General features: G+C 44.0%; 1 protein-coding gene and 1 long non-coding RNA gene across 2 annotated transcripts; both read left to right on the top strand.

Moving 5' to 3' along the window:
- Positions 1-1,563: 1,563 nt before the first annotated feature.
- On the top strand, positions 1,564-24,284 carry NIPA1 (NIPA magnesium transporter 1). Its single transcript, XM_065403705.1, has 5 exons — positions 1,564-1,776; positions 10,072-10,119; positions 15,677-15,767; positions 21,345-21,505; positions 23,395-24,284. The coding sequence occupies exons 1-5, from the start codon at positions 1,614-1,616 to the stop codon at positions 23,904-23,906; spliced, it is 975 nt and encodes a 324-aa protein (XP_065259777.1). The 5' UTR covers positions 1,564-1,613; the 3' UTR covers positions 23,907-24,284.
- On the top strand, positions 5,043-6,136 carry LOC135878133 (uncharacterized). The gene is made up of 2 exons (XR_010561382.1): positions 5,043-5,185; positions 5,883-6,136. It is a non-coding gene; the product is annotated as an uncharacterized LOC135878133 (long non-coding RNA).
- Positions 24,285-25,479: the final 1,195 nt, after the last annotated feature.

Below are 25,479 nucleotides of genomic sequence, written 5' to 3'. Positions count from 1 at the left end.
AAAGGAGCATTTATTTGCATGAAAATTTGATCAAGACTGATGAATAACATATAAGCAATAGAGTAGTAAACATCCTGCCTACTAAGAAAAATTTAACCTTGAAGTCTAGCCATTTCATTCAACTTTTATACAGCTTTGCATTTTGTGATGTGATTTCTTGCAGTGTGATAATCTCTTTTAAAATAAATGTCACATTCATTGAAAAAATACTGTTATTGGTTTATTAAAATGTGCAGAGTGCTATTATATGAATGGAGAAACATAAAACATCAGACAACTGCACTGAAACAAAGGCATCGTGTACACTTAAAAGAGTAACCCCAGCTAAGCAATCAGTGGCGAACAACTGTTCTAACTGCCAGTGAGTTGACCTCTAAAGGTGATTTCTATGATTTTTTCCCCCGGGGTCAGATGAGATGGTGTCAGAAGTAACACCTTCCAATAAAAGGAAATGCCAGACTTGAGCCCTCCACAAGATTGTCAATTTGGTAAGGCCAGGGAAGGGCCTGAACAGGAGCACTTCGACAACATTACAGGGAGAGTTATTTTCTATATAGTTTCCCTTCCTTTCAAAAAACTGCAGCATACTGAAAAGTTTTGGGATGAGAAAGCAAATTGAATTTAACACAAAAATAAACAAATGATTCTGCACCGCTTACATTAGAAAGGACCTGGTTGGAAGTGAGGAAGAGGGTTTATTGGAGTGGCACAACATAATTCTTAGATTCCCACTGCATAAATCAGGTTTTCCAGGTGCATCAATGTGTTGTGACACTGCCTCAAAATTACACTGTGCAAACAAAACTTTAACATCCTTAATTCTAGTCAAGCATTTTATGCCAACCTTCTGGGAAGGAGGAGAAGCGTTCAGGTGCTAAGGTGATTAGCACCAACGTAAGATGGTAGATGCAGATTCGACTTGATGACAATGTTATGTCATTTGCAGTGTTATCGTAGCTGTGGTGGTCCCAGGATATGAGAGACACAAGGTGGGTGAGGTAATATCTTATGTTGAACCAACTTCGGGTGGTGAGAGACAAATTTGGGAGCTACACAGAGCTCTTCTTTCAGACCGGAAGAGCTCCATGTACCTCCAAAGCTGGTCTCTGGCACCAACAGAAGTGGGTCCAATACACCGTATTACGAGTCCACCCACCTTGTCTGTCTCCCTCAACGCTATGTCATGAGGTTTAGCGGCTGCACAGCACCATGACGTTATGACGCTGTGCCACATTCCAGTGCAGTGTGACGCCATGACATGACAATGGGATGCAACCATGATGTCAGTACTCCGCTGTGGGGCCGCGGCGCAATGCGGCGCCAGGGTACTAGCGCTTTTCCGGACAGGACTTGCGGCCGCCGCCTGGAGGAGAGCTGCTTCCGGCGGGGGGCATCTCCCCTCTCTCGCCGCCTCGGGCCGGGGACAGGGGAGATGGCGTAAGGCGCGGCAGCTACTGCGGCGGCTCGGCTGCCAGAGGCCGCTGAGCTCCGCCCCCGGCAGCGGCAGCCGGGGGTGGGGCCTGGGCGGCTCGGGGCGGGTCCCGCAGAGCGGCGGCTAGTGCGGCCGGTTCCGGGCTGGCGGGAGAGACGCGAGCGCTACGGTGCTGCCGGGCATGAGGATGCCGGTGGGTGCAGCCGCGGGGGAAGAAGGGGCCGCGCAGAGCCCCGGCCCCGCCGCCGTCTCCCTGGGCTTGAGCGTGGCCGTGGTCTCCAGCCTGGTGAACGGTTCCACCTTCGTGCTGCAGAAGAAAGGCATCGTGCGGGCGAGAGGACGAGGTACGGGGGCTGCGGCGCCGCCCGGCACCCTCCCGGTCTCCCCCCTCCCCCGGGAAAAGCCAGCCCCCGCCTTAACGCTTTGCATTACCGCCCACGCCCGGGCGCCCTGCTGCGATCCCCACCCCCACCCCGGATGCCTCCCTCACAGCCCGGAGTGAGGATCAGCCCCTGCCCGGCTGGTAGCAACCCCACTGCAGATCGGGTGGCTCTAGCACCCCCCGCCGTGGCGCACACGGTAGCCCTTGCAACCTCATGCATTTCCCCTTTCTAGAGCGTCTCCCGCTGCCAGAGGCAGCCTTTGCTCCCCCAAAGGGAGGGGTTCTTTTCTGCTTCCTTCCTCTAGATAACCTGTGGGGGGAGGCCCTCAGCCCCTTCAAATAGCTTGGAGGGCGGGCTGAGGTGCTCAGTGCATGGGGGAGGGAGGACGCTCTGTCTAATGCTGCCGCACGGCTTTAGAGCGGAGAGCAAGACAGTTTCAGCTCGTGTGGCTACTGCAGAACAGGTCTGGCCTCACTGTTACTTAAACTCTTCACCATGGTCCTTGACCTTCATGTTCTTTCCTTTCAACCTTCCCTGCCCATTTCCCTTGTCTCTGCACTCGTCTTAATCTGATTGCTCCAATGAATCAGTAAGAAACTTAAAAAAAAAAATAGCTGGAGCGCAGGTCCTATGATCTGAGTTATTGCTGGCTAAAGAGGGAAAGGGCCCAATGGATCTGCTGAGTAGCTTGGCTATACTATACCTACAGAATGATAGTAAAATCATGGCAATGGTGTGGGAGAGAAAGAGAAGTTTGGGTTCTTTTCTAGTTTGCCAAAAACAAATCTGTGGACTCTAGTTAGGGTCTATTGTTACATGCAGTGTAGCTGTAGTCATGTCGGTCTTTGGATATTGCAGAAACAAGGTGGGTGAGGTAATATCTTTTATTGGACCAACTTCTACAAGTTTTTGAGCCCTATAAAGCTCTTCCTCAGGTCTGGAAAGGTACTCCTATAGCTAAATGCAAGTGGAACAGATTGTTTAAAACAAAAAGAGAGGGTTAGTGGGTTACAGACTTCTGTAACAAGCCATAAATCCAGTGTCTCTATTCAGTCTGTGATTTTTAGTGTCTAGAAAAGTTTTGAATTTAAGCTCCCACACTCATCTTTTGAATGTGTTGTATAGGTTTCCTTTGATGATGAAGACTGATCGATCAGACATAGAGTGATTGCTTTGTGCAGTAATGATCTCCACTGCTGTAATAAACCCCCTCCCCCCTGCACAACACACCTTTCAAGAACCATGGATTTTCTATATGTCTCTCACAACATGGAATACTTCAGCCTGTGCACTAAATGCCCCCAATAACAACTATGTTGGTGAAACCAGACTGTGCTCTCAAATGAATTTACATAGGAAAACGATAAGACAAAAACATCCTGTGACCTTAGGATAAACACTTTTCACAAAGCAATAGCTCTATATCTGACCTATCGGTCCTCATAGACACTATGTACCTTGAATGGTCCCTTAGAACAGTGGTTTTCAAACTTTTTTTCTGGCGACCCAGTTGAAGAAAATTGTTGATTCCCGTGACCCAATGGAGCTGGGGATGAGGGGTTTGGGGTGTGAGAGGGGCTCAGGGCTGGGGTAGAGGGTTGGAGTGCAGGGGTGAGGGCTGCGGGGTGGGGCTGGGAATGAGGGGTTGGGGGCAGGAGGGGGCTCCGGGGGGGGGGGGGGCTCAAGGCTGGGGAAGGAGGTTAAGGTGTGTGTGTGTGTGGGGGGGGTCAGGGCTATGGGCTGGGGGTGCAGGATCTGGGGTGTGGCCAGGGATGAGGGGTTTGGGGTGCAGGAGGGGGCTCCTGGTTTGGGCTCAGAGCTGGGGCAGGGGATTGGGGCACAGGGTTGGGATGCAGGCTTACTTCGGACGGCTCCTGGTCAGCGGTACAGTGAGAGTGCTAAGGCAGGGCTGGCTTCCTACCTGTCCTGGCACCGTGGACCACATGGTGCCCTGGAAGCAGCCAGCAGCAGGTCTGGCTCCTAGGCGGAGGTGCGCAAGAAGCTCCGCACAGCTCTTGCCCACAGGCACCGCCTCCCCTCAACTCCCATTGGCTAATGGTGCTCGGGGCGGGGGCGGTGTGCAGAGCCCCGTGCCCCCCCGCCCCTTTCCCGCCTAGGAGCCGGACCTGCTGCTGGCCACTTCCGGGGCGGTGTTAGAACAGGTAGGGACTAGCCTGCCTTAGCCAGGCAGCACCGCCGACGGGACTTCTAATGGCCCGGTCAGCGGTGCTGACCAGAGCCACCGCGACTCAGTGCCTTACATTCCGTGACCCAATACTGGGTTGAGACCTGCAGTTTGAAAACCACTGCCTTAGTAATTATGTGCTAATTACTTATGCTAATCAGTCCATTCCACCATATTTAGCTGTGATGCTCTGGGAGTACATTTCCCAGACCTGAAGAAGAGCTTTGTGTAGCTTGAAAGCTTGTCTCTTTCACCAACAGAAGTTGTACTGTAATATGTTTTATTGGACCCTTACCCACCTTCTGGCTCTAGACAGGGGAAGAAATATAAACCCCCAGCCTTTTACTGAAAGTAATTTGGGAATCCATCCCTCTCTGTCATGACTTTAACTGTCACCTGGACATTAAATTACTGAGGTTTTCATCCCATATCAGCTATTCAAAGCGGAAAGCACCAGCAAGGGCTTTCATGCTCTTCCTTTAGGAGCAATTAGGGTGGATGGAGAAGGTACTCTACATGGAAAAAATCCATGCTCTAATGTTAGGGAACTGATATCTTTGATTTGGATGTCCAGTTACGAAATTTATTCAGTCCTGCTGCCTGAGCAAACTTGATTGTAAAATACAGCACATGAAACTTCTCTGATTGTGGATAGTCACATGAGTTGGTTTCAATGTTCACCCATAAAGTTAAAATATTTTTATATCAGAAGTCAATGGTTGGAGTGAATAGCAAGAAATAAATAATAATAACAAAATCCAGATATGAAGTCAAACGGAAACAGTCAAGATGAGTTAGGCATAGTCATCAATGTACTTCTAAGTCTGGCTCAGTTGCTCACTTCATGAAATACTGCAGCACCACTGATGATCTCTGATTTAAAAACAAATATTTGTCTTGTAATATTTTATGTACATTTGATAAGAGAGTTCTGTTACTGGCTAGAAAAAGATGTTAAAAACTCTTTCCATAGAGTAGTACCAATGCATCTCCATTTTGTTCTTTCATAGATTCCAAGACCAGAAGGGACCATGTGATCATCTAGTCTGACCTTCTGTATAACACAGGCCATGGAATGTCCCTAAAATAATTCCTACAGCAGATCTTTTAGAAAACATCCCATCTTGATTTAAAAATTGTCAGGGAGGGAGAACCCACCAGGAGCCTTGCAATATTGTTCTAATGGTTAATAACTCTCACCATTAAAAATTTATGCTTTATTTCCAGTCTTAATTTGTCTAGCTTCAACTTCCAGCTAACTTTCTTATTTGCACCCCCTCTTTGTTCTGGTTCTCTCATAAGCACACACTGCCAATTATGCTGAATTATGTGTTTAGCTTGTCTTGTGGAGAAATGCCCACCAAGTATTATAAAACCACCAGACTTTTTTTCTTTATTATATAACTGTAAGCCTTAATGTGAAGTTGGGTTCCTAAGGTAAAAATGTAGAGCAATAGCTCATTGTGCTGCCCAGTTAAATGTTGTTGACAAATCAACATGATTATTACAAATTCACAATTTGTCATTTTTTGTGTGTTCTGAAATCAGTTTTCTAAAGCATGATATTATTTGCTAACAGAGTTTTTATGCTTTGAATTTATTTGTAAGAAATAGCAACATTTGTCTTTTTCCACCCCCTAAATCCTTGCTTTGGAATGATTATAAGAGGAAACTCATAGACTGTGTGTTGCACTGTAATCAATTACATCTTGCTTGTAGCAGTCATTCTTTTTGTATTTGTGTGTGTGTGTGTGTGTATATATATATATATAGATAGATAGATAGATAATATAATGTCGGGAACTCTTATAGAATATCTATTCAAATTACCAGAACATGTTGGATATGACCTCCAGAATTTTTTTTTATATTATTGGTCTAGGATCAGCTCACATTTCAAGATCAGGCTGTTTCTGATGTGTTCGTGATGGACTTATTCAAGCATAACAAGCAACTTGCAACTGCATTACTACCAGCTGACAGCATGATCTAACAAGTTTATTTTGCATTTTCCACAACTGCAGCATTGTGTGACATTTTAAGGCCCTGTACACACTGCTGCTTTTACTCCGGAGGACATTCTGTGTCAAAAAAATTAAAAATGTTGTGCCAAAAAATTAAAAATTCTGCACCCAATATTTTAAAATTCTGCAAGTTTTATTTGTCAATAAATAAATGCAGAGGCTCCAGCATGGCAGTGGGGAGCACAGGCCACTGGCTGTATGAAGGTGGGAGATCACACTACAGTTCTGTGGTGGGAGGGATAGCTCAGTGGTTTGAGCATTGGCCTGCTAAACCTAGGGTTGTGAGTTCAATCCTTGAGGGGGCCACTTAGGGATCTGGGGCAAAATCAGTACTTGGTCCTGCTAGTGAAGGCAGGGGGCTGGACTCGATGACCTTTCAAGGTCCCTTCTAGTTCTAGGAGATAGGTATATCTTTTTTTTTTTTTTTTTTTTTTTTTTTTTTTTAAATGGAGCTTCCCCCCAACCCGGGGTCATGGATTCAGTGGTGAGGCTGCACCCAACCCTGACATAGCACAAGGCCTGGGCCTGCCCCAGAAACACCCTGGGGTCCTGCCCCTCTGCGCCAGGCACACCAGGTGTGGGGCAGGCAGGCTCAACCAGACAGGATCCAAGTGTGGAGCAGCTCAGTGAGGGGGAATCCAGGGGTGGGGTGAGAGGATTCTGTGTGGGTGCAGGCAACTCAGTTGGGGGGGGGGGTCTAGGTGTGGGGGAATCTGGATGCACAGAGGCTTGTGCGGGGGTTCCAGGTGCAGGGGCAATGAGACTCTGCAGGGGCTTCCAGGTGAAAGTGGTTGGGGCTCAGTGGAGGGGCCTGGGTGTAGGGTCTAAGGAGGGGCGTCTCAGTGCTGGAGGAGTAGGACATGGTGGGGTGGGGGTCTGGGTGCAGCTAGTTGGGTCAGTGGGGTGGGGGTCTGGATGTGGGGGCTCAGGCTCGTCAGGGAGTGCAGGGAGCTCTGGGGGGGTGGTCTGGGTGCAGAGGTGGGGGGGGCCTGAGTGCAGGGGGCTCCAGATGCAGGGGTTGAGATTCAGTGGGGTGGGGTTCAGGTATGGAGTGCTAGTGGGATTCTGGGCATACAGGGTGAGGCTTGGCAGGGGTTTCTGGGTATGGGAGGTCCAGATGAACGGTGGTTGGGCGGATGGGGGAGCAGCTCCCTGTACAGTGACCCCTCCCCCTGTAGCTGAGGAGCAATGGGGGCAGGAAGCAAGGGAGGATGCTGAGCTTCCTGCAGCTGGGGCAGGTTTCTAGGGCTGGGTCTGACACAGTCCCAGCCACTCCTTGCAGGGGAAGCGGAAGTCCTGTCCTCTCCTGCCTCTAGCCCAAGCCGGGACCAGTAGCTGGTCCCGGCTCAGGGTAGGAGCCACTGGCTGGGGTGTCCCCAGCCCTGTGGTGATTTACCTTTCCGCCAGCTGCTCTCAGGGCCGCCCAGAGGATTCAGGGGGCCTGGGACAAAGCAGGGGAGCTGCGGCTCTTGTACTCCCCCAGCGGCGGTCCGGGTCTTCGGCGGCGGGGGGCCCTTCAGTTGCTCCGTGTCTTCGGCAGCACCGAAGGCCCCCCCCCCCCCGCCGCCGAAGACCCGGACCGCTGCCGGGCCAGAGCTCGTGGGGTCCCTTCAGGGCCTGGGGCAAATTGCCCCACTTGCCCCCCCGGGCGGCCCTGGCTGCTCTGGGTGCCTGAAAAAATGTACCTGCGCTGCTAGGGAGTGGTGTGTTACTGCTCTTGCAGCTTTCCTTTGCTTCTCTGTCAGAAAGTCATTTTTCTGTGCGGAAGCAAAGAAATCTATGGGGGACATGAATTCTACACATGCACAGTGGTGCAGAATTCCCCCAGGAATATGCTTTGTAAACACAAGTTTAATTTTTGTTGGATTGTTTGTTTTCTTTTTTTCTTTCACAAGTGATATTTACACAACAAACGCATTTCGGGAGTAACTTGGTTACAACATTGTCGTTCCCAGCATAAGTAAATCAAATTTCCATTTTGCTGTGTAGCTGGGACCTAACCATGTTTAAAGAATTATGCTAAAGTCGTGAACTCTCAAATTCACATAATTTAACTTTTTTTTCAGTATTGGTAGTTGAATGTCAAATATATAAAATAACATTAATGTCACAAAATATATTGAAAAGTTACTTGTATCTCCACTATGTTTTTTTTCTTGGCAAATTTTGAGTGCCAACCTACTGAGGACAGCATTTCCTAATTTCTATATACAAGAGGGAACTACAAAAGCCCAGCAAAATTAAGTAGCAAAAATATGGAATCCTAAAAGATAGTAGGCCAGTGTTTTCTCCATTTTAATATATTGGGCCAGTATAGCTTGAATGTGGAAGTCAGAACTAACATAGGGCATGATTCAAAGCTCATTGAAGTCAGAGGGTGTCTTTCCATTGATTTCAGTAGGCTTTGCATTAGGTCCATAATTGACAGCATGGTACTTGCCTCTTCGAGTTTTTGCTACACTAGTGAGATACTATCAAACTGTGCTTGGAGAGGAACAGCAGTAGGGGGATAAATATTTTGTGAAGTTAATTTATTAGTGTTGATATTCTGTGTAATTTGTACAACTATTGAGACATTTTTATTTTATATGCAGTAACCGAAATGTAAAAAGTTTGATAAATTAGACACCCACTCAAAAACTGATCATAGTGCTTACTGTCATATTTTTTTTTCTCCCCTTTCAATTCCGATGTGGTTTTAGCAGCCATTATTTTAGGAGTCCCTAGAGTTAAAGGTTATTGCTTTATGCTATTTGGGATTCTGAACTTTCAGCTGATGAGTACAACATTGGTTCGATTTCTAGCAATTTGTAAGAGAGCATCTGCTAAAGTAAGAGCAGAACTATTTCCTGCATACGGGCAGGAAATAATAACCAGAATAATGTGATGTTAATGTCTGACACCTTGCAGACTACCCCAGATAAATACAGATGTTCTGCTCCTTGAAAGTTTTCCTGGTGTCTAGCCCTGATGGTCTGCAAGATATTAGACCTTAAAATATTTAGTAGTATTTGGACAGGCATTAATTTATTTTAACATGGTTTTCTATTTTTTTCCTCTGGTCCAGGACTTATTGTAACTCATAATGGACCTTGGACTCTTATAACTTTTTTTAATATTGATTTTCTTTAGGATTCTCCAATAGGAAAAATAAAACTCATGATTTGTAAAGTGTGTCCTGAAAAATCATACCTTTCTTTTAGTCAAGTTTTAAGAATATCACAGCTCCCTAGTAAATTCCACGTTAAAAGTCTAAGGTAAAATAGTAGATGAAAAATCCATAACAATTGTCTGATGATATAATGAAAATATACTGTCTCAAGATTGGTAGGTAGGCAGTTAAGGAACAGCCTGGAGTTTTCACCCATGTCTTTGAAATGTAACATGTTCACGTCCGAGAGAAGGCCTAGATCACATAGCCACAGGAGACTAAGAGCTTGCCAAATGTCCACACCCAAACATCTTCTCTGACAGATTTCTCTGTAAGTATCTTAAATTTGTCCCAGCCAAATTGGCTTGTAGAAATTATTCTTTGCCTCTTAGGCCAGACTTTCTGAAAGATAACCCTATCTCCTGGTAATGGCATGTATGGTGAATAGAATCTTCAGAAATATTTGTGGATATTTCAAGGCTTCCTTTAATATAGGATGAGGATATTTCATAAGCACTTGAAATTGAATTTCTAATGATCAGATGCATCAAGAAAGCATACCAGGATTAGTTAGGCCAGATTCATAGAATATCAGGGTTGGACGGGACCTCCGGAGGTCATCCAGTCCAACCCCCTGCTCAAAGCAGGACCAATCCCCAGACAGATTTTTTCCCCCCCCAGATCCCTAAATGGCCCCCTCAAGGATTGAAGTCACAACTCTGGGTTTAGTAGGTCAATGCTCAAACCACTGAGCTACCATCATAGTTTTTTTCTAATGTCCTTACAACTGTGTGCGAGAGTGTGAGAAAATAAATTCTTAGCGTAGCTTTAATGTTGTTCTTTTATATTTTTTCCAATAGCACTCATCCACTCTTTTTCCATGTTGCCTCTTCTAGGTACTTCATATTTAACAGATATAGTATGGTGGTCTGGTACTATTGCAAGTAAGTATCTAATGTTGTAAGATAATGTAAAGAATGGTGTAGCGTAGATTATTGGATTTTAAATAGCCTATTATGTATTGTAGTGTTGATTTTAGCACAGCTCATTAGCCTTCACAGAGTTATCTTTCTACCAAAATGTAAGAAGCCTTTGATATGGAAATTATTAGCACTCACACAATAACTGTACCTGTGATGCATCTGTGAATTGTGATAGTAAGGTCAATTTTTTTTTTAAAGGCAGTTTAATAAGAAATTGTAATTCCATACCATAAGACTTATTTATTATATGTTAATTTTTAGATCAGAAAACACTTAGCCAACTTTCACCTTTAGTATTTTGTCATTTCTAGCTACAGTAACTTTTTGTCACTCTACTGCAAAAAGTAGGCTGCTGAATCCTTGGGCAGTGCTGTGTATGAGATGAGTACAGACCTCTGTGACCCTTACTCGCACAAATAGTCTCACTGATTACTCTGAATGGATTGGTGATGTGGAGTCCAAGAAAAGATAAAGAGTAGCTAGCATGTTCTATTCTCAGTTCAGTTAGTGGGAAAGATGGCGTCCTACCTTTGTACTCTAATCTAATCTGTTGGGGACTATTAGTATTGCTGTGATATGGGTTCCTTCAATGTATGTAAATCACAAATAGTCATTAGACTTTCAGTAGTGTTCCAAGTGGTGCAAAGGAAATGGAAACCACCAGGTTCCTTGATGAGGATTCTCTCCATGTGGGAAAGTCTTCTGCAGCAAGTGTAAAGCCAGCAGAGTGGCTCCTCTGTCTCCAGAGTACCACCCATGCTTCTTTAACCTGGGTTGGGATGGAATTTGGGAATCTGTAATCAGCTCCCTGACAGCCCTGCTACTCTGCTCTGACCACTGGAAGCTGGGTGCAGTAGCAATTCTGTTCTATAGTGTTTAAAATGAGCCTGTCTGCTCATTTGTTGTGAGGCCTCTGTTTTGAATATCTGGACAGAAGGAGTGAGAAAAAGAGAGAGGGATTTCTCAATGAGCCAGTGTAACCCTGAATAAGCCAACTGACTGAGTTTTGTGAAGCCAAAATTGCTCAAGAGAATGATGTGTTGGCTGCTATCCATCAGCTGGCATGTCAAAACTAGGCATCTAGCAGCTTATAAAAGCACCATGGAAAGAGTTAACTAGAACGGTGGCTCTAGACCTTTCCAGACTACTGTACCCCTTTCAGGAATCTGATTTGTCTTGTGTATCCCAAAGTCTCACTTAAAAACTAGTTGTTTACAAAATCAGACATAAAAATACAAAAGTGTCACAGCACACTATTACTGAAAAATTGCTTATGTTCTCATTTTTACCAGATAATTATAAAATAAATCAATTGGAATGTAAATATTGTGCTTACGTTTCAATGTATAGTATATAGAGCAGTATAAACAAGTCATTATCTGTATGAAATTTTAGTTTGTACGGATTTTGCTAGTGCTTTTTATGTAGCCTGTTGTAAAACTAGGCAAATATGTAGATGAGTTTATGTACCCCCTGGAAAACCTCTAAGTACCCCCAGGGGTATGTGTACCCGTGGTTGAGAACCACTGAACTAGAATGCTGTGGATTCAGAATTTCAATCCAGTCACAAACAGCAAGAACCATGTAGAGAACTGTGGAACCCAAAGAAGGGTGGATTCTTTGGAATCTAGTAAATATCCACAATGCCTTGGGGGAACTACAGCAGTTGATATCCTATACATTAGAAATTGGCTTGTTTGGGATTTTGGGTGACTAACAAAACCATTGGAGACTCTTATCAGTTTGCCTCCCACAAGGTTTATTTAAATAACTTGGTTCCCTGATACAAAAGAGTGAATTCACTTACAAGTGACAGTGTTAAATAAGAGCCGCTATTTCAGTGCAAACATCTAGACCCAGAAAAACACCACCTGTGGGTTTTTTGGTGGTGGAACCCACAGGATTACTGCAGACTTCAAAGAAGAAGAGCTCAAATACTACTGAGATGGATCCATATAAATAGAAGAATGGATAGTTCTGCAGTGCAAGGCTCTTAACAGCAGGCAAGTCATAACAGCTATAAAAAGATGCCATTGAGTGTGCTCAATAAATGGCACCCTGCCACTGAGAGATTTCCAAGAAAACGTGGTTTTCCAAGATAACGCTGAAAGTGTTGCACACATTTCCCAGTGTTTGCAATGTGAACGTTACAGAGTGCTTTGCCCAGCAAAAGAAACTTTATTAAAAATAGCCTTGATGAGACCTCTGTATGTGGTCTGCCAGAAGATAGTCAACCATTTTAAACATGATGCTGCTGTTTCCAAAGTAAGAAGCAGACTAGAAGCAGATTGGCTGTAGTGGGACATAGGGCTTGTCTTCACTTTGGGGGTATGTCAACCTACGTTATGCTATTCCAGCTATGTGAATAACATAGTTGGAGTTGACATAGCTTAGGTCGACTTACTGCAGTGTCTTCACTGCGCTGCGTCGACGGGAGATGCTCTCCAGTTGGCTTACCTTACTCTTCTTGGAGAAGTAGAGTACCAGGGTCAACCAGAGATGACTCTGCCATTGATTAGTCGGTCTTCACTAGACCTGCTAAATCGACCCCTGCTGCATCGATTGCAGCACCGTAGTGAAGACCAGCACTCAGTCACAAAGTGCCGCTCCTTGAATCATATGTAGAAAACTAACGGACTCATCATTTTCTGCTCAGAGGAAGCAAAGGCGTTGGCTCAGGCATACTGAAACATGGCCAAGGTTATTATTGACTTTCTTGAGCTGTTTGAGGAGTTAATTCAACTTAGATTATAAACTCTTTGGGGCAGAGACCATCTCTTTGTTCTGTATTTGTACAGTGACTAACAGTGGTTTCCGGCTCCATGACTAGGGCTCCTAGGAGCCACTACAATACAAATAATGAAGAATAATAACTTGAGTAGAACTTCAGAGATACTTATGTATTTGTCTTTGTCCAGCTACTAGGGCTCTGACAATCCACCTCAACCATGAAGTCAGGGGATCTGAGCCATGAAAAAGCAAATTTTAATATGAGCAACTGAGCAGTGGGGAGTCCAAGGGAGGATATGGTGTACCCAGCATACTCTCTCGTCAGTTCAAGGTCTTTCCCTTCAACTCTGAATATCTCCAAGCCAGAGCTGCCATATGTGCTTGCTGGAAAAACATGCACACAAACGAGAGAGCTCAATAAAGAGCAGAGCTTAGAGGGACTATAATCCAGTCCGACTCCTAGGTAAAGACAGCATGCAAAAGATCATGACTGACTCTTGGGCTTTACAGATGTGGCTGGCTGACTGCTGGCTACCTCACTAGATTCAGTATTACGTGCACAGGTAACACCAGTGAATTGAGTCGGCATAATGCCACCTTACTCCATATCTTGTAAATTTGTTTTCTTTCCTCAGTGTTCCTTATGAGGTTCCTCAGCTTTACTGAGCCGTGAACTTATTTGGTGAATGACTTAATGTTTGTATAGTGCTTTGCAGATGTAAAGCATTAGTTAAGTATAAAGAAGTAGTATAATGATGATGGTATTTGACAGTAGAGTGCAGAAAGGCTTGGTTTCTTGAAATGATTTGATTTTAAGTGCTAGTAATGGCCACAACTTGAAATTCCAGTTTAGTCTAGTATATTGTACTGCACATTCAGTCTCAAAGCTTTTGTTTATTATTATTGATAATAACTAATATGAAAGCTGTCTTATTGTAAGCTGGGTTGGCATTTCTAAAACTAGTCAATATTTTTATAATGCAGCTTTTTAATGACATTTTCAATATATGAAATATTAAGCACAGTTATTTTATGTACTGATGTGGAATTCCATTTTTTAGTATAAGACTGTGAGGGGCAGATTCTTAGCTAGTGTAAATTGTCATAGCTCCATGGTGCGTTACGCTGGTTGAGGATCTGCCCCCTGAATATTGTATAGTGCACAGATTGTAACGTGTCCTGTTAGCTGTGTTTTAATTTAGTATCCAACAGCTTTTAACAAAGTATTTAATATTTGAATATTCCTCTCTCCCCGTACCCACTCAGTGGTTTCCTCACGTCCCTCGGCGAGACCGATGCTGCTGTGGGGCACTACAGCCAGCTATATGGGATTCCAAATATCTCATGCTTTAGAACAGGGGTGGGCAAACTACAGCCCGCGGGCTGGATCGGGTGCCTCGGGGCTTTGAATCCGGCCCACGGCGCTGCCGGCACCACGTCCCTGCGGCCCCCGGGCGGGGGGGCAGAGGGCTGTGTCCGTTGCCTCCAGGCACTGCCCCCCGCAGCTCCCATTGGCCGGGAACGGGGAACCGCAGCCAATGGGAACTTCGGGGGAGGAACCTGGAGGTGCGGCAAGGGCAGCACACGCGGAGCCCTCTGCCCCCCCCTCCCCCAGGGGCCTCAGCACTTCCTGGAGCGGCGCGGGGCCGGGGACAGGGCAGGCATGCAGGGAGCCTGCACTGGCCACGGTGCATGCCGCTGCCACCTGGAGCTGTTTTAGGTAAGTGGTGCCAGGCCGGAACCTGAACCCCTCCTGCACCCCGCCCCCCAACTCCCTGCCCTGAGCCCCCTGCCTGCACCTCGCACCCCTCCTGCACCCCAACTCCCTGCCCTGAGCCCCCTTGTGTACCCCGCACCCCTCCTGCACCCCAACCCCCTGCCCTGAGCCCCTCATACACCCCGCACCGCTCCTGCACCTCTGCCCTGAGCCCCCTGCTGCATCCTGCACCCCTATGCACCCCAACCCCCTGCCCTGAGCCCCCCTCATACACCCTGCACCCCTCCTCTGCCCCAATCCCTTGACCTGAGCCCCTTCCTGCACACCGCACACCCTCCCATACCCCGCACTCCCTCACGCACTCCAACCCCCTGCCCCAGCCCTGCATACAATTTCCCCACCCAGATGTGGCCCTCGGCCCAAAAAGTTTGCCCACCCCTGCTCTAGAATCTAGATCGGGGTCGTCAACCTTCAGCACGTGACCCATCAGGATAATCTTCTGGCAGATGCAGATGTTCTGGTCACCACTTTCCGCAGCTCCCATTGGCCGGGAACAGTGAACCGCGGCCACTGGGAGCTGTGGGCAACCGTGCCTGCGGACGGTCAACGTAAACAAAATGTCTCGCGGCCCGCCAGCGGATTACCCTGATGGGCCGTGTGCCGAAGGTTGCCGACCCCTGATATAGAACATGGGATGCCTAAATTCAGACCTCCCTACATCAGGAAATTTGAGTGCAACCCATGACAGGGTTTCAAATTCTCGGTCTCTTGACTCTCTTCCCTACTTAATTATGAAAAATTATTGAAGAGAACATTAATAAGCAGAATTATTGACGATGCTCTCTTGGTGCCTTCTCTTTTGCAAACAGCCTTTATTTAAAAATATTTTAAAAAAATCAGACAGCTGGAAAATTTAGTTTTTGTATAACTGAAAAGTTATGGGCAGAACTAAACAGTTCAGTAATGTTCATCTTCCAGTCAGGTCAGTAGTTATGAGCCAGCATTGAGTAGCTTTTCATTATTCCTATTTACTAAGGGATTTAAAAAACTCTTTTGTGGTTCTCTTAACAGTGGCACTTGGTCAAATTGGGAATTTCTTGGCCTACACTGCAGTTCCAACTGTGTTAGTGACTCCTCTAGGAGCTCTTGGCGTTCCATTTGGGTAAGAATTGTATTTATTTATTTATATGCTGCATTACTTGCTAGCAAAATGTAGATTCTAAATAAAATCAGTGACCATTGGTGTTCCATCAGGAAAACATAATGCTTGTGGACATTATTTTCCCCTCTCACATTTTAATGAAGTGTAATAAACATAGTTGACAGATTCTTTGCCCAGAAAGATGAATAGTGTTTAAATGTCAGCTATTATCAACAAATTAAACAGATTACCAAAATTGCACCACATGTTTGTGGTGGTAAATGGTCAGTTTTCAGAATGGAGAGAAGTAAATATTGGTGTCCCCCAGGGGTCTGTACTGGGCCAAGTCCCATTCAACATTTTCATAAATGATCTAGAAAAGGGCTAAACAGTGAAATTTGCAGATGATATAAAACTATTCAAGATAGTTAAGTCCCAAGCAGATTGCGAAAAGCTACAAAAGGATCTCTCAAAACTGGGTGACTGGGATGGCAAATGGCAGATGAAATTCTATGTTGATAAATGCAAAGTAATGCATGTTGGAAAACATAATCCCAACTATACATATAAAATGATGGGGTCTAAATTAGCTGTTACCACTCAAGAAAGAGATCTTGGAGTCATTGTGGATAGTTCTCTGAAAACATCAACTCAATATGCAGTGGCAGTCAAAAAAGTGAACAGAATGTTGGGAATCATTAAGAAAGGGATAGATAACACTGCTCTACAGCCAAAATGCTTCTGAAATAAATGTAGTCAAACTTTACTAATTCTGGGTCACTGAGAACGAAAATGATGCTTAAAATTGTTGATTGGCTCTAGTTTTCAAGATATGCTATTGGGTCAGTATATACGACCCTTGACTTGGGAATGGTGGAGGATAAGTGAGTTATAAAGGGAAGGGATCTCAATTTAAACCAGAAATGACTAAAATACATCTTTGACTGGATCTATGAATAAATCTATGACTGGGTTTGGACAGTACTTGCTTTTTAGGCAAAACAATGAATGATGCAATCTGAAGCTGGTATTGCGTCATACATGATATGAATTGCATCATGTTCTTCCTAGAAGTCATGGATGATGCAATCATAACGAAGCTTACATCACTCTGCTGAACAAATTGCCCTATATCAGCTCTAGAAATCATACAGTGTCGTGCTCTCTTATTTGTCAGTGTTTGATTTTGCAAAGGGACACATTTCTGTTTAGCCAAAGTGAGCAGAGATGCCTCGTACTTGTGTGAACAGTGCAGATAACTTCTGCTATGTTTGTGGTGAAGTGACTTTTGCATCACAAAAGCACAGTATAACCACTATGGTTAAGAAAGCCTATCACCTTTCTTTTAGCTGCAAAATTGGAGATCAGGACAAGAGGTGGGCCCCACACATATGCTGCAACACTTGTGCAACAAATCTTCGCCAGTGGTTGAACAGGAAAAGGAAATGTATGCCTTTTGCAGTGCCAATGATTTGGAGAGAGCCAACAGATCATACCAGCAATTGTTACTTCTGCATGGTGCCTCCAGTTGGGAAAGGTGTGTCAAAGAAGAAAAAGTGGACTGTGCATTATCCAAACATTCCATCAGCTATACGCCCAGTACCCCACGGAGAAGGACTGCCGGTTCCTGATGCACCAGAATCATTCTCACTTGAGTCAGACGAGGAAGAGGATGAAACTCCTGGCCCTGAACCATCAATGTCACAGGACCCACGTTTTCTCCCATCCTCCTCCTCTGAACCACACCTCATAACACAAGGTGAACTGAATGACCTTGTCAGGGATTTGGAACTACCCAAGAGTAAGGCAGAGCTGTTGGGCTCCAGACTACAGCAGTGGAATCTCCTGGCAGGTGATGTTAGGGTTTCCATGTTCCGTGACCGTCAAAAGGATCTTGTCCCATTCTTCTTCATGGAAGGTGATCTTGTAGCCTGCAACAACATCGATGGTGTGATGGCAGCCCTCAACATCGTTCACGATCCAGATGAGTGGAGACTGTTCATTGATTCATCGAAGACGAGTCTTAAAGCTGTTTTACTGCATAATGGCAATGTTTTGCCATCAATTCCAGTTGGTCATGCAGTCCATATGAAGGAAACCTATGACAACATGAAACAACTTTTGAGGTGCATAAACTATGACCAACATCAGTGGCAGCTTTGTGGCGATTTGAAGGTTGTTGCTCTCTTGCTTGGTCTGCAGACTGGATACACAAAGTACTGCTGTTTTCTCTGCGAATGGGATAGTCGTGCAAGAGATTCCCACTACATCAAGAAAGATTGGCCACTCCGACAGTCATTGGAGCCTGGGAGGAAAAGTGTTCAGCATCCACCACTTGTTGAATCAAGGAAGATTTTGTTACCACCCTTACACATCAAGCTGGGTCTGATGAAGAACTTTGTCAAGGCCATTGACAAAACACAAGCAGCTTTCAAGTACCTCCGTGGAAAATTTCCAAGGTTAAGTGAAGCTAAGATAAAAGAAGGTGTCTTTGTTGGTCCTCAGATTCGTGAACTTCTTCGAGATGATGCATTTGACCATGCACTGCGTGGCAAGGAAAAGATGGCCTGGAAAGCCTTCTAGTTAGTGGCAATAAATTTTCTCGGAAACAACAAGGCAGACAACTACAGGTTGTTGGTGGAAAACCTCCTCAAGGCATACAAAAGCCTTGGTTGCAACATGTCACTAAAGATACATTTTTTGCACTCTCATCTAGATTTTTTTCCACCGAACTGCGGAGCAGTGAGCGACGAGCACGGCAAGCGATTTCACCAGGATATTGCAACAATGGAGAAACGCTATCGGGGCAAATGGAGCCCATCAATGCTTGCAGACTATTGCTGGACAGTGACAAGAAATTCTCCATTTAATGAATACAAGAGACAAGCCAAGAAGCGCCGAGTAGACACTGAATAGGACTAAACTATGTACATAATAGTTTTTTGCCTTTTGTTTCATAATAAATTTTTATTTATATAACCCTTTTGCTGATTTTTAAAGTGTTACATAAACAGGACAGGTGAAATATTATCATGTAAAGCAACCATAAACACATGAAAAGACCTAGGTTTACAATTTATGATTCAAACTCTACTATCTACACAATATACATAGACATAAAATGTAAAAACTTAAATATCTTAGAAACAGTAGCCAATCAGTTGTTTTAATTGTCATATTTGAATTCAGCACATCAAAATACATAATAAATAGCACATTTTATCTCTGAAGCAGACGACTTCTCAAAAATTGTAGACCAGTGTAATAAGACAGAAATATCATGTTGCCTCTATATAAATCCATGGTACTCCCACATCTTGAAAACTGCATGCAGATTTGGTCGCCCCATCTCAAAAAAGATATATTGGACTTGGAAAAGGTTCAAAAAAGGGCAACAAAAATGATTAGGGTATGGAACGGCTGCCATATGAGGAGAGATTAATAAGACTGGGACTTTTCAGCTTGGAAAAGAGATGACTAAGGGGAGATATGATTGAGGTCTATAAAATCATGACTCCTGTGGAGAAAGTAAATAAGGAAGTGTTATTTATTCCTTTTCATAACAAGAACAAATGAAATTAATAGGCAGTAGGTTTAAAACAAACAAAAGGAAGTATTTTTTCACACAATGCACAATCAACCTGTGGAACTCTTTGCCAGAGGATGTTGTGAACGCCAAGACTATAACAGGTTCAAAAAAGAACTAGATAAATTGATGGAGGATAGGTCCATCAATGGCTATTAGCCAGGATGGGCAGGGATGGTGTCCCTAGCCTCTATTTGCCAGGAGCTGGGGATGGATCACTTGATTACCTCTTCTGTTCATTCCCTGTGGGGCATCTGGCATTGGCTACTGTTGGAAGACAGGATACTGGGCTAGATGGACCTTTGGTCTGATCCAGTATGGCCGTTCTTATGTTTCTACACGCTTAATCTCTTATCATTCATAGATCCCTTTCCTTTTTGCTGCTGCTTGGATTTCTTCCATTTTTGTTTTTTATTTCATATTTTTTCTCTCCTTTACTTCCCCCACTTCAAATACACATTGCATTGCATCCTATTGAATTTGGTACAATTTTTCCAAACAAAGAGATTTTTCCCTTGCCACACCTTCCATTAGCATCAGTGTGAGGGGTGTGTGCGTGTGTGTGTGAAGAGAAAGATTCATAAAAATAATGTAATACACAGCTAAATATTTTGAGAGTATCCAGCTTGTAACCGTTAAACTACCATAAAAGAATAATAGTATTTAAAAATAAACAAAACTGTGCACTCCCTGGAGTTTTTTCCACCAGGTGGTGGTAATTGGTGTATTATGCAAAAGGCTGTGTGTTTGTCACAGAAGTCACGGATTCCGTGACTTTCCGGGACCTCTGTGACTTCTGTTGCAGCTGGCTCGGGAGCAGTCGCACCGGCTGCTGCTGGGGCCGTCTCGGGCCCTGCCGCCCCCCAGCAGCAGGAGTTTGAATGGGGGTGAGGGCTCAGGGCTGGGGATTGGGGTCCGGGGCGGTGCTTACCTGGGGGAGGGGAGGGCTCCCCGGAAAGGTGACAGGAACTCCCCTCCCTCAGCTCCTAGCTTCACATGATGCCTCCGCCCACAGGCACCGCCCTCGCAGCTCCTATTGGCTGCAGTTCCCAGCCAATGTGAGCTGCAGAACCGGGCCTTGGGGCAGAGCAGAGGTAGCATGTGGAGCTAGGAGCTGGAGGTTGCCACTTCCCAGGAGCCAGGTAGGGAAGCTGCCCCTCCCCCGAGCACCCATGGCACGCAACACCCCTCCCCCCAACCATCCAAGCCATGCACACCTCTGCCCCCCTGCAGTACCCGCAGCTACACCTCAGGGCTGCACGCGTCTCTTCCCCACCACCCAGCACCCACGGCAGCACCCCCCCTGGGCCGCGCACATCCTGTCCCCCCGAGGACCTGCGGTGTTCCTTGGGCTGTCCCACTCAGCCTGCCTGCGCCCAAGTTTTAGTCATTTAGTCAGGGGTATATAGTAAAAGTCATGGATAGGTCACAGGCCGTGAATTTTTGTTTACTGCCCCGACCTGTCCATGACTTTTACTAAAAATACCTGTGACTAAAACCTAGCCTTAATTATGCATCTGAACTGCATTGATCATCTACTTTAGGCTGCAAAATGTTTGGGGTTGGTGTCATGTCTTCCTTTGCCTTGAACAGTACTGATCACACAGAGTTAAACAAGCAGTGTATTTTGTATGTTTGGGCCATTTACTTGTTTGAATCCAGCCTGTAGTGTTAGTGACCAAAAATCATTGCTACCTCTTTACTGCTTGTGGCCCATGTGAAATGGATTGGTAATCTCCCACCAGATTGCAGTGGATAGGTGTCTGCCTCACAGTTGGCCTGGCCCCCTTGTGCTCTCAGCTAAGAGGTCGAGAGATCAATGAACATAAAGACTGAATTTATTTTCTACCTTCCTCCCCTGTCTTGGGACGGGGCTGAAGCGTATAAATGGGCTGCATGAAGACTATTTTTGGAATAAACAAAGGGATGGCAAGTAATACCCGAGCTGAGAGATGTGTATTAAGAGAATGAATAATTTAGATTAATTTTAATTTTCTTCCACTTTGTGAAAGGTCCATTTTAGCTTCTTACTTACTGAAAGAAAAACTCAACATTCTCGGCAAGTTGGGATGTCTGCTGAGCTGTGCTGGGTCTGTTGTTCTCATAATCCATTCCCCAAAATCTGAGAGTGTAACGACTCAGGCTGAGCTTGAAGAGAAGCTTACAAATCCAGGTACTTCATTCTCTTTCAAAATTATGATAGCATTGTCCAGGAACACTTATTTGAAGGGAACAGTTGCTTCCCCAAAGCAGCAACATTAGTGGTATTAAGGCTTCTGCATTCCTAGGCAGATACGGTATAAAGGAGACAAACCATCATGGTTTCTATACATGAAAACCATCTCTTCAGTGTACTAGAATTCCCTGAGTGTGCCAACAACATAGTGTATAAAGGAGAAATTATAGATATGATTTTTTTGAAAAGGGCCTAAGTGAATTAGGAGCCTAACTCCCTTTGACTTAGGCACTTCTGAAAATGGACCTTTTGACAGCATCTGTCATGAGGCTATTTATTTAAAAAAACCTAAATAGTCATGGATTAAGTGGTAAACTGTCCTGAGTTAGAAACTGGCCAGCAGACAAATTCGAAGGCTCTGATCCTGGGTTGTCTGAGCTTGTAGTTTCCTGCTTCTGGTGCTGTCCAGGAGCCAGCCAGTTACTGGCATAAGTTAGTCTGCTTTAATGTATTCAACTACCTCTGGCCACAAAGGGCCATTCTATAAACTGGGGCTCAATGGGGTATAGAGACATGCTGGTTATGCCCCCCTACACCAAGGGGTTGAGAACACAGGGAGCGGTGTAGTAGCTTCTGCACCACCTAAGGATTCTCCCATGCAGGTGGAATCCTCTATTAGCTGGTTAAACTGATGTTGCAGTTGCTTTGTGTCACGAAGGAGGTGCAGAGTAGCCATAACAAGGGCTAGGATCTGATCTAAAGAAGAAATAAAGGCTCAGTTTTCAGGACTGCAACTTCGCAAAAGTGGGGTTTTTTTTTTTTTTTTTTTTTAAGTGCTTTGAAATAATTCTCCATTTCAGTTTTTCCTTACAATGAAAATCATTGCATTTTTGCATGGTAAGTCAAAAACTGCAAATAAATTATTTTCTTTTTTTAAGTGAAGAAACCAACTTGGCTGTGAGTTGGACTTGTAACCTGTTTTCTATAATGATGAAGAGGTGTTTTATGTAGTTTCCTCTTGAGGAAAGAATCAAAACTGTAATTCCAGGAGCTCACTTTAAGGGGTTCTAAACAAAAATTGAATCTTTGTGGGTAAAATCCTTGCACTTCTTGTTGCCAAATAGCTTTAAGACCTAATAGGATCTATTTTGATCGTGCACATATACATTACTTATGTATCAAGTAGATGTTTGCTTTTGCACACTGAAGGCATATATGAATGTGCCAATAAAACACGTTGTGATGTTCCTTTTCTTTCCTGCTAATCACTGGACTGACTTGCTTGTGAACCCTTCCTTACCTGCTAGTTGTTTGGCATATTCTCTGTGCTTCATGGATGCTAAACTGAGAACTATTTAACATTTTCAGTTTCACTGAAATTCAAATCTAAAGTGTACCTAAAATTGTTAGTAAAGGAAATATTTTTGTGCCTTTAATAGTCCAACCAGACCAAAATTAACTATTGAAGTGTGTCCTATTCATCCCATTGACTTTCATGGGACTTAAGTATGTGCTTAGGTACTTTGCGGAATTCAGGTCAGAGTTATGAATGTGGTTATATCACAACCATTCTTCATAGGGGACTTTAATAGGAATATAATGTCAGCTTTAAAAAAAAAACTTTAAATCCAGTTACAGTGTGAAACAGTTGGTATTCATACATTATTATTTGATTTACACAAAGAGCTGTACATTGATTTAACCAATTTCAAAGGCTTTTGTTCTTTAGTTGATAGGAGATCCTAAGCTTTGTGTACATATCCTTATACGTTACCATGTTTAGGGGTTCATGACTGAGCCTTTAAATATCTCTAATAAATTAGCTGGGACAAAAGTTTCTACCTTGCCGTTAACAAGCCATTAACTTGTTTTCTTTGTTTTTTCAGTGTTTGTGGGCTACCTCTGCATAGTACTTCTCATGCTTCTTCTGCTTATCTTCTGGATAGCGCCAGCTCATGGACCCACTAATATTATGGTTTACATCAGTATTTGCTCACTGTTGGGCAGTTTCACTGTGCCCAGCACAAAAGGCATTGGGCTGGCTGCTCAAGATATCTTTCACAATAATCCATCAAGTCAAAGAGCCTTGTACCTCTGTTTGGTTCTTCTGGCAGTGTTAGGATGTAGCATCATCATTCAGTTCAAGTATATCAATAAGGCACTGGAATGTTTTGACTCATCTGTGTTTGGTGCCATCTACTACGTCGTGTTCACCACTTTAGTCCTGCTGGCCTCAGCCATCCTTTTTAGGGAGTGGAGTAATGTGGGAGTGGTAGATTTCTTGGGGATGGCTTGTGGATTTATCACTGTATCTATTGGAATTGTTCTTATACAAGTCTTCAAGGAGTTCAACTTCAATATTGGGGATTTGAATAAACCTAATGTGAAGACAGATTAAAATCATATTTGAGGGGAACTGGATGGCTCAGGGAATGATACAGAGCCTTCCATTTCTAGGTCACTGATTCCAACATGATTGAGATTGGCAGACGTTACCCTCTGAGAGAGTGGTAGCTTGTGTGAAATGAATTGGTGGCCTACATCCAGTTTTAATGGACAGTTATCCACGTACCCAAAATCACCATAATAAGTTGACATTAATTGGTATAATTGCTGACTGTCTCAGCAGGAAGGCTAAGGAATGAATCAGCATAGAGACTGATGTATCTCCTTGCCCCTAAAAAGCTGATCGATCCAGAAAAGGTTTGATGACATTCTGGCAGGCCAGTGTAGTAAATCTTTACATTAGACTGCCTGTGATGTACTCGTTCTGTGGACAGAGAACATCAGTTTCCAATGCACTCAGTCTGGCACCTTTCATGAATGGTGTATGCCCTAAAAAAAAAATTGTAAGCAAATGGAACAATTCTATTAATTTCCTTAAAACAGCAATGTGTTCACAGTCCAGGCTGTCAATTGTGAAACAAATGTTGATTTGAATTGTGGACTACAGGTTTGTCCTTTGTACAGTAACTGCCTCTGTAATTTGGACAGACACAGGTGAATGCACTGGGGGGTTCTAAATTAAGTCATTGGTATAGAGCAGTGCATCTAACCCTTAAAATCTTCCACTACTTACTTATCAACTAAAACTAGCTCACAGATCCAGCTGGAACTAGCATCCAGATTACAGGTATACCTTTTATTCATAACTCTTTTAAGTGCATTAAGACATACAGCATTCATCCAAGAGCTTTTCACGGTTAATGGATAGGAAGAGCATGAAGGACGTGGAAGTGATGCAGTCTTCCTGTATACATGGTGGGTTATCCAGTGCCTTTGTAATCTAAAAATATCACTTAATTTGAATGTTTGTTTCTGAGAGCTTGTAACAGGTTAGAATAATCCAGTTTTGTTGTCTGTAATATTTGGCTGTATTCAAATTATAAGCATGTAAAGCAGACAGAAAGGTAAGAATATTTTTGGAAAGGTTACAAGCCTGAAGTCAATGCTGAGATGTTTTGGTGGCTTCTGTGAACATCTATAATCATAATGAGAAGTAACTGATAAGAGGTCTACTTACAGCAATCCAGTATATGTAGAATCCAGTTATACAACAGAATATAGGAAATTATTTAATAAAGTAGCTAATTGACAAAATTGTTCTTCAGAACAGGATAATGAGTAAATGGACTTATATGTCACTAGATTGCCGATTACGAAATCAGGCTGAGAACTGGCACTGTTATGAGCAAAAAGTTTGTGAGAAGCACAGGTGTGAGATTTCTTGATTAACTTAGAAGAAGGATGGGTAAGATTATGGCCTTTAGAAAGGTGGAGTTGAGTAATCCAGTACACACACATTCAGATCCAGTATTTCACAGCTGTGTTGTAGTTCAGTAGCAGTATTTTAAAGGCTTTTGCAAGTGGCTCAAGCCATGGTACAAATGATTCTGAACTGATTGGTTTAGATTACCTGGATTACAGTATATTAATGTGTCAAACAATAGGAGAAATTACTGATATTCACT

This window comes from Emys orbicularis, chromosome 1 (assembly GCF_028017835.1).
Source record: "Emys orbicularis isolate rEmyOrb1 chromosome 1, rEmyOrb1.hap1, whole genome shotgun sequence".
In the NCBI taxonomy this organism is placed as follows: Eukaryota; Metazoa; Chordata; order Testudines; family Emydidae; genus Emys; species Emys orbicularis.
The sequence above is the reverse complement of the archived record's forward strand: the minus strand, read 5'-3'. Positions and strand labels throughout refer to the sequence as shown.

Excerpts from the sequence above, each read along its gene's own strand:
- NIPA1 (XM_065403705.1), top strand. The coding sequence starts at position 1,614 with ATGAGGATGCCGGTGGGTGCAGCCGCGGGGGAAGAAGGGGCCGCGCAG. Across the intron at positions 1,777-10,071 it reads CGTGCGGGCGAGAGGACGAG|GTACTTCATATTTAACAGAT; the intron begins GTACGGGGGCTG and ends TGCCTCTTCTAG. Across the intron at positions 21,506-23,394 it reads AGAGAAGCTTACAAATCCAG|TGTTTGTGGGCTACCTCTGC; the intron begins GTACTTCATTCT and ends TTGTTTTTTCAG.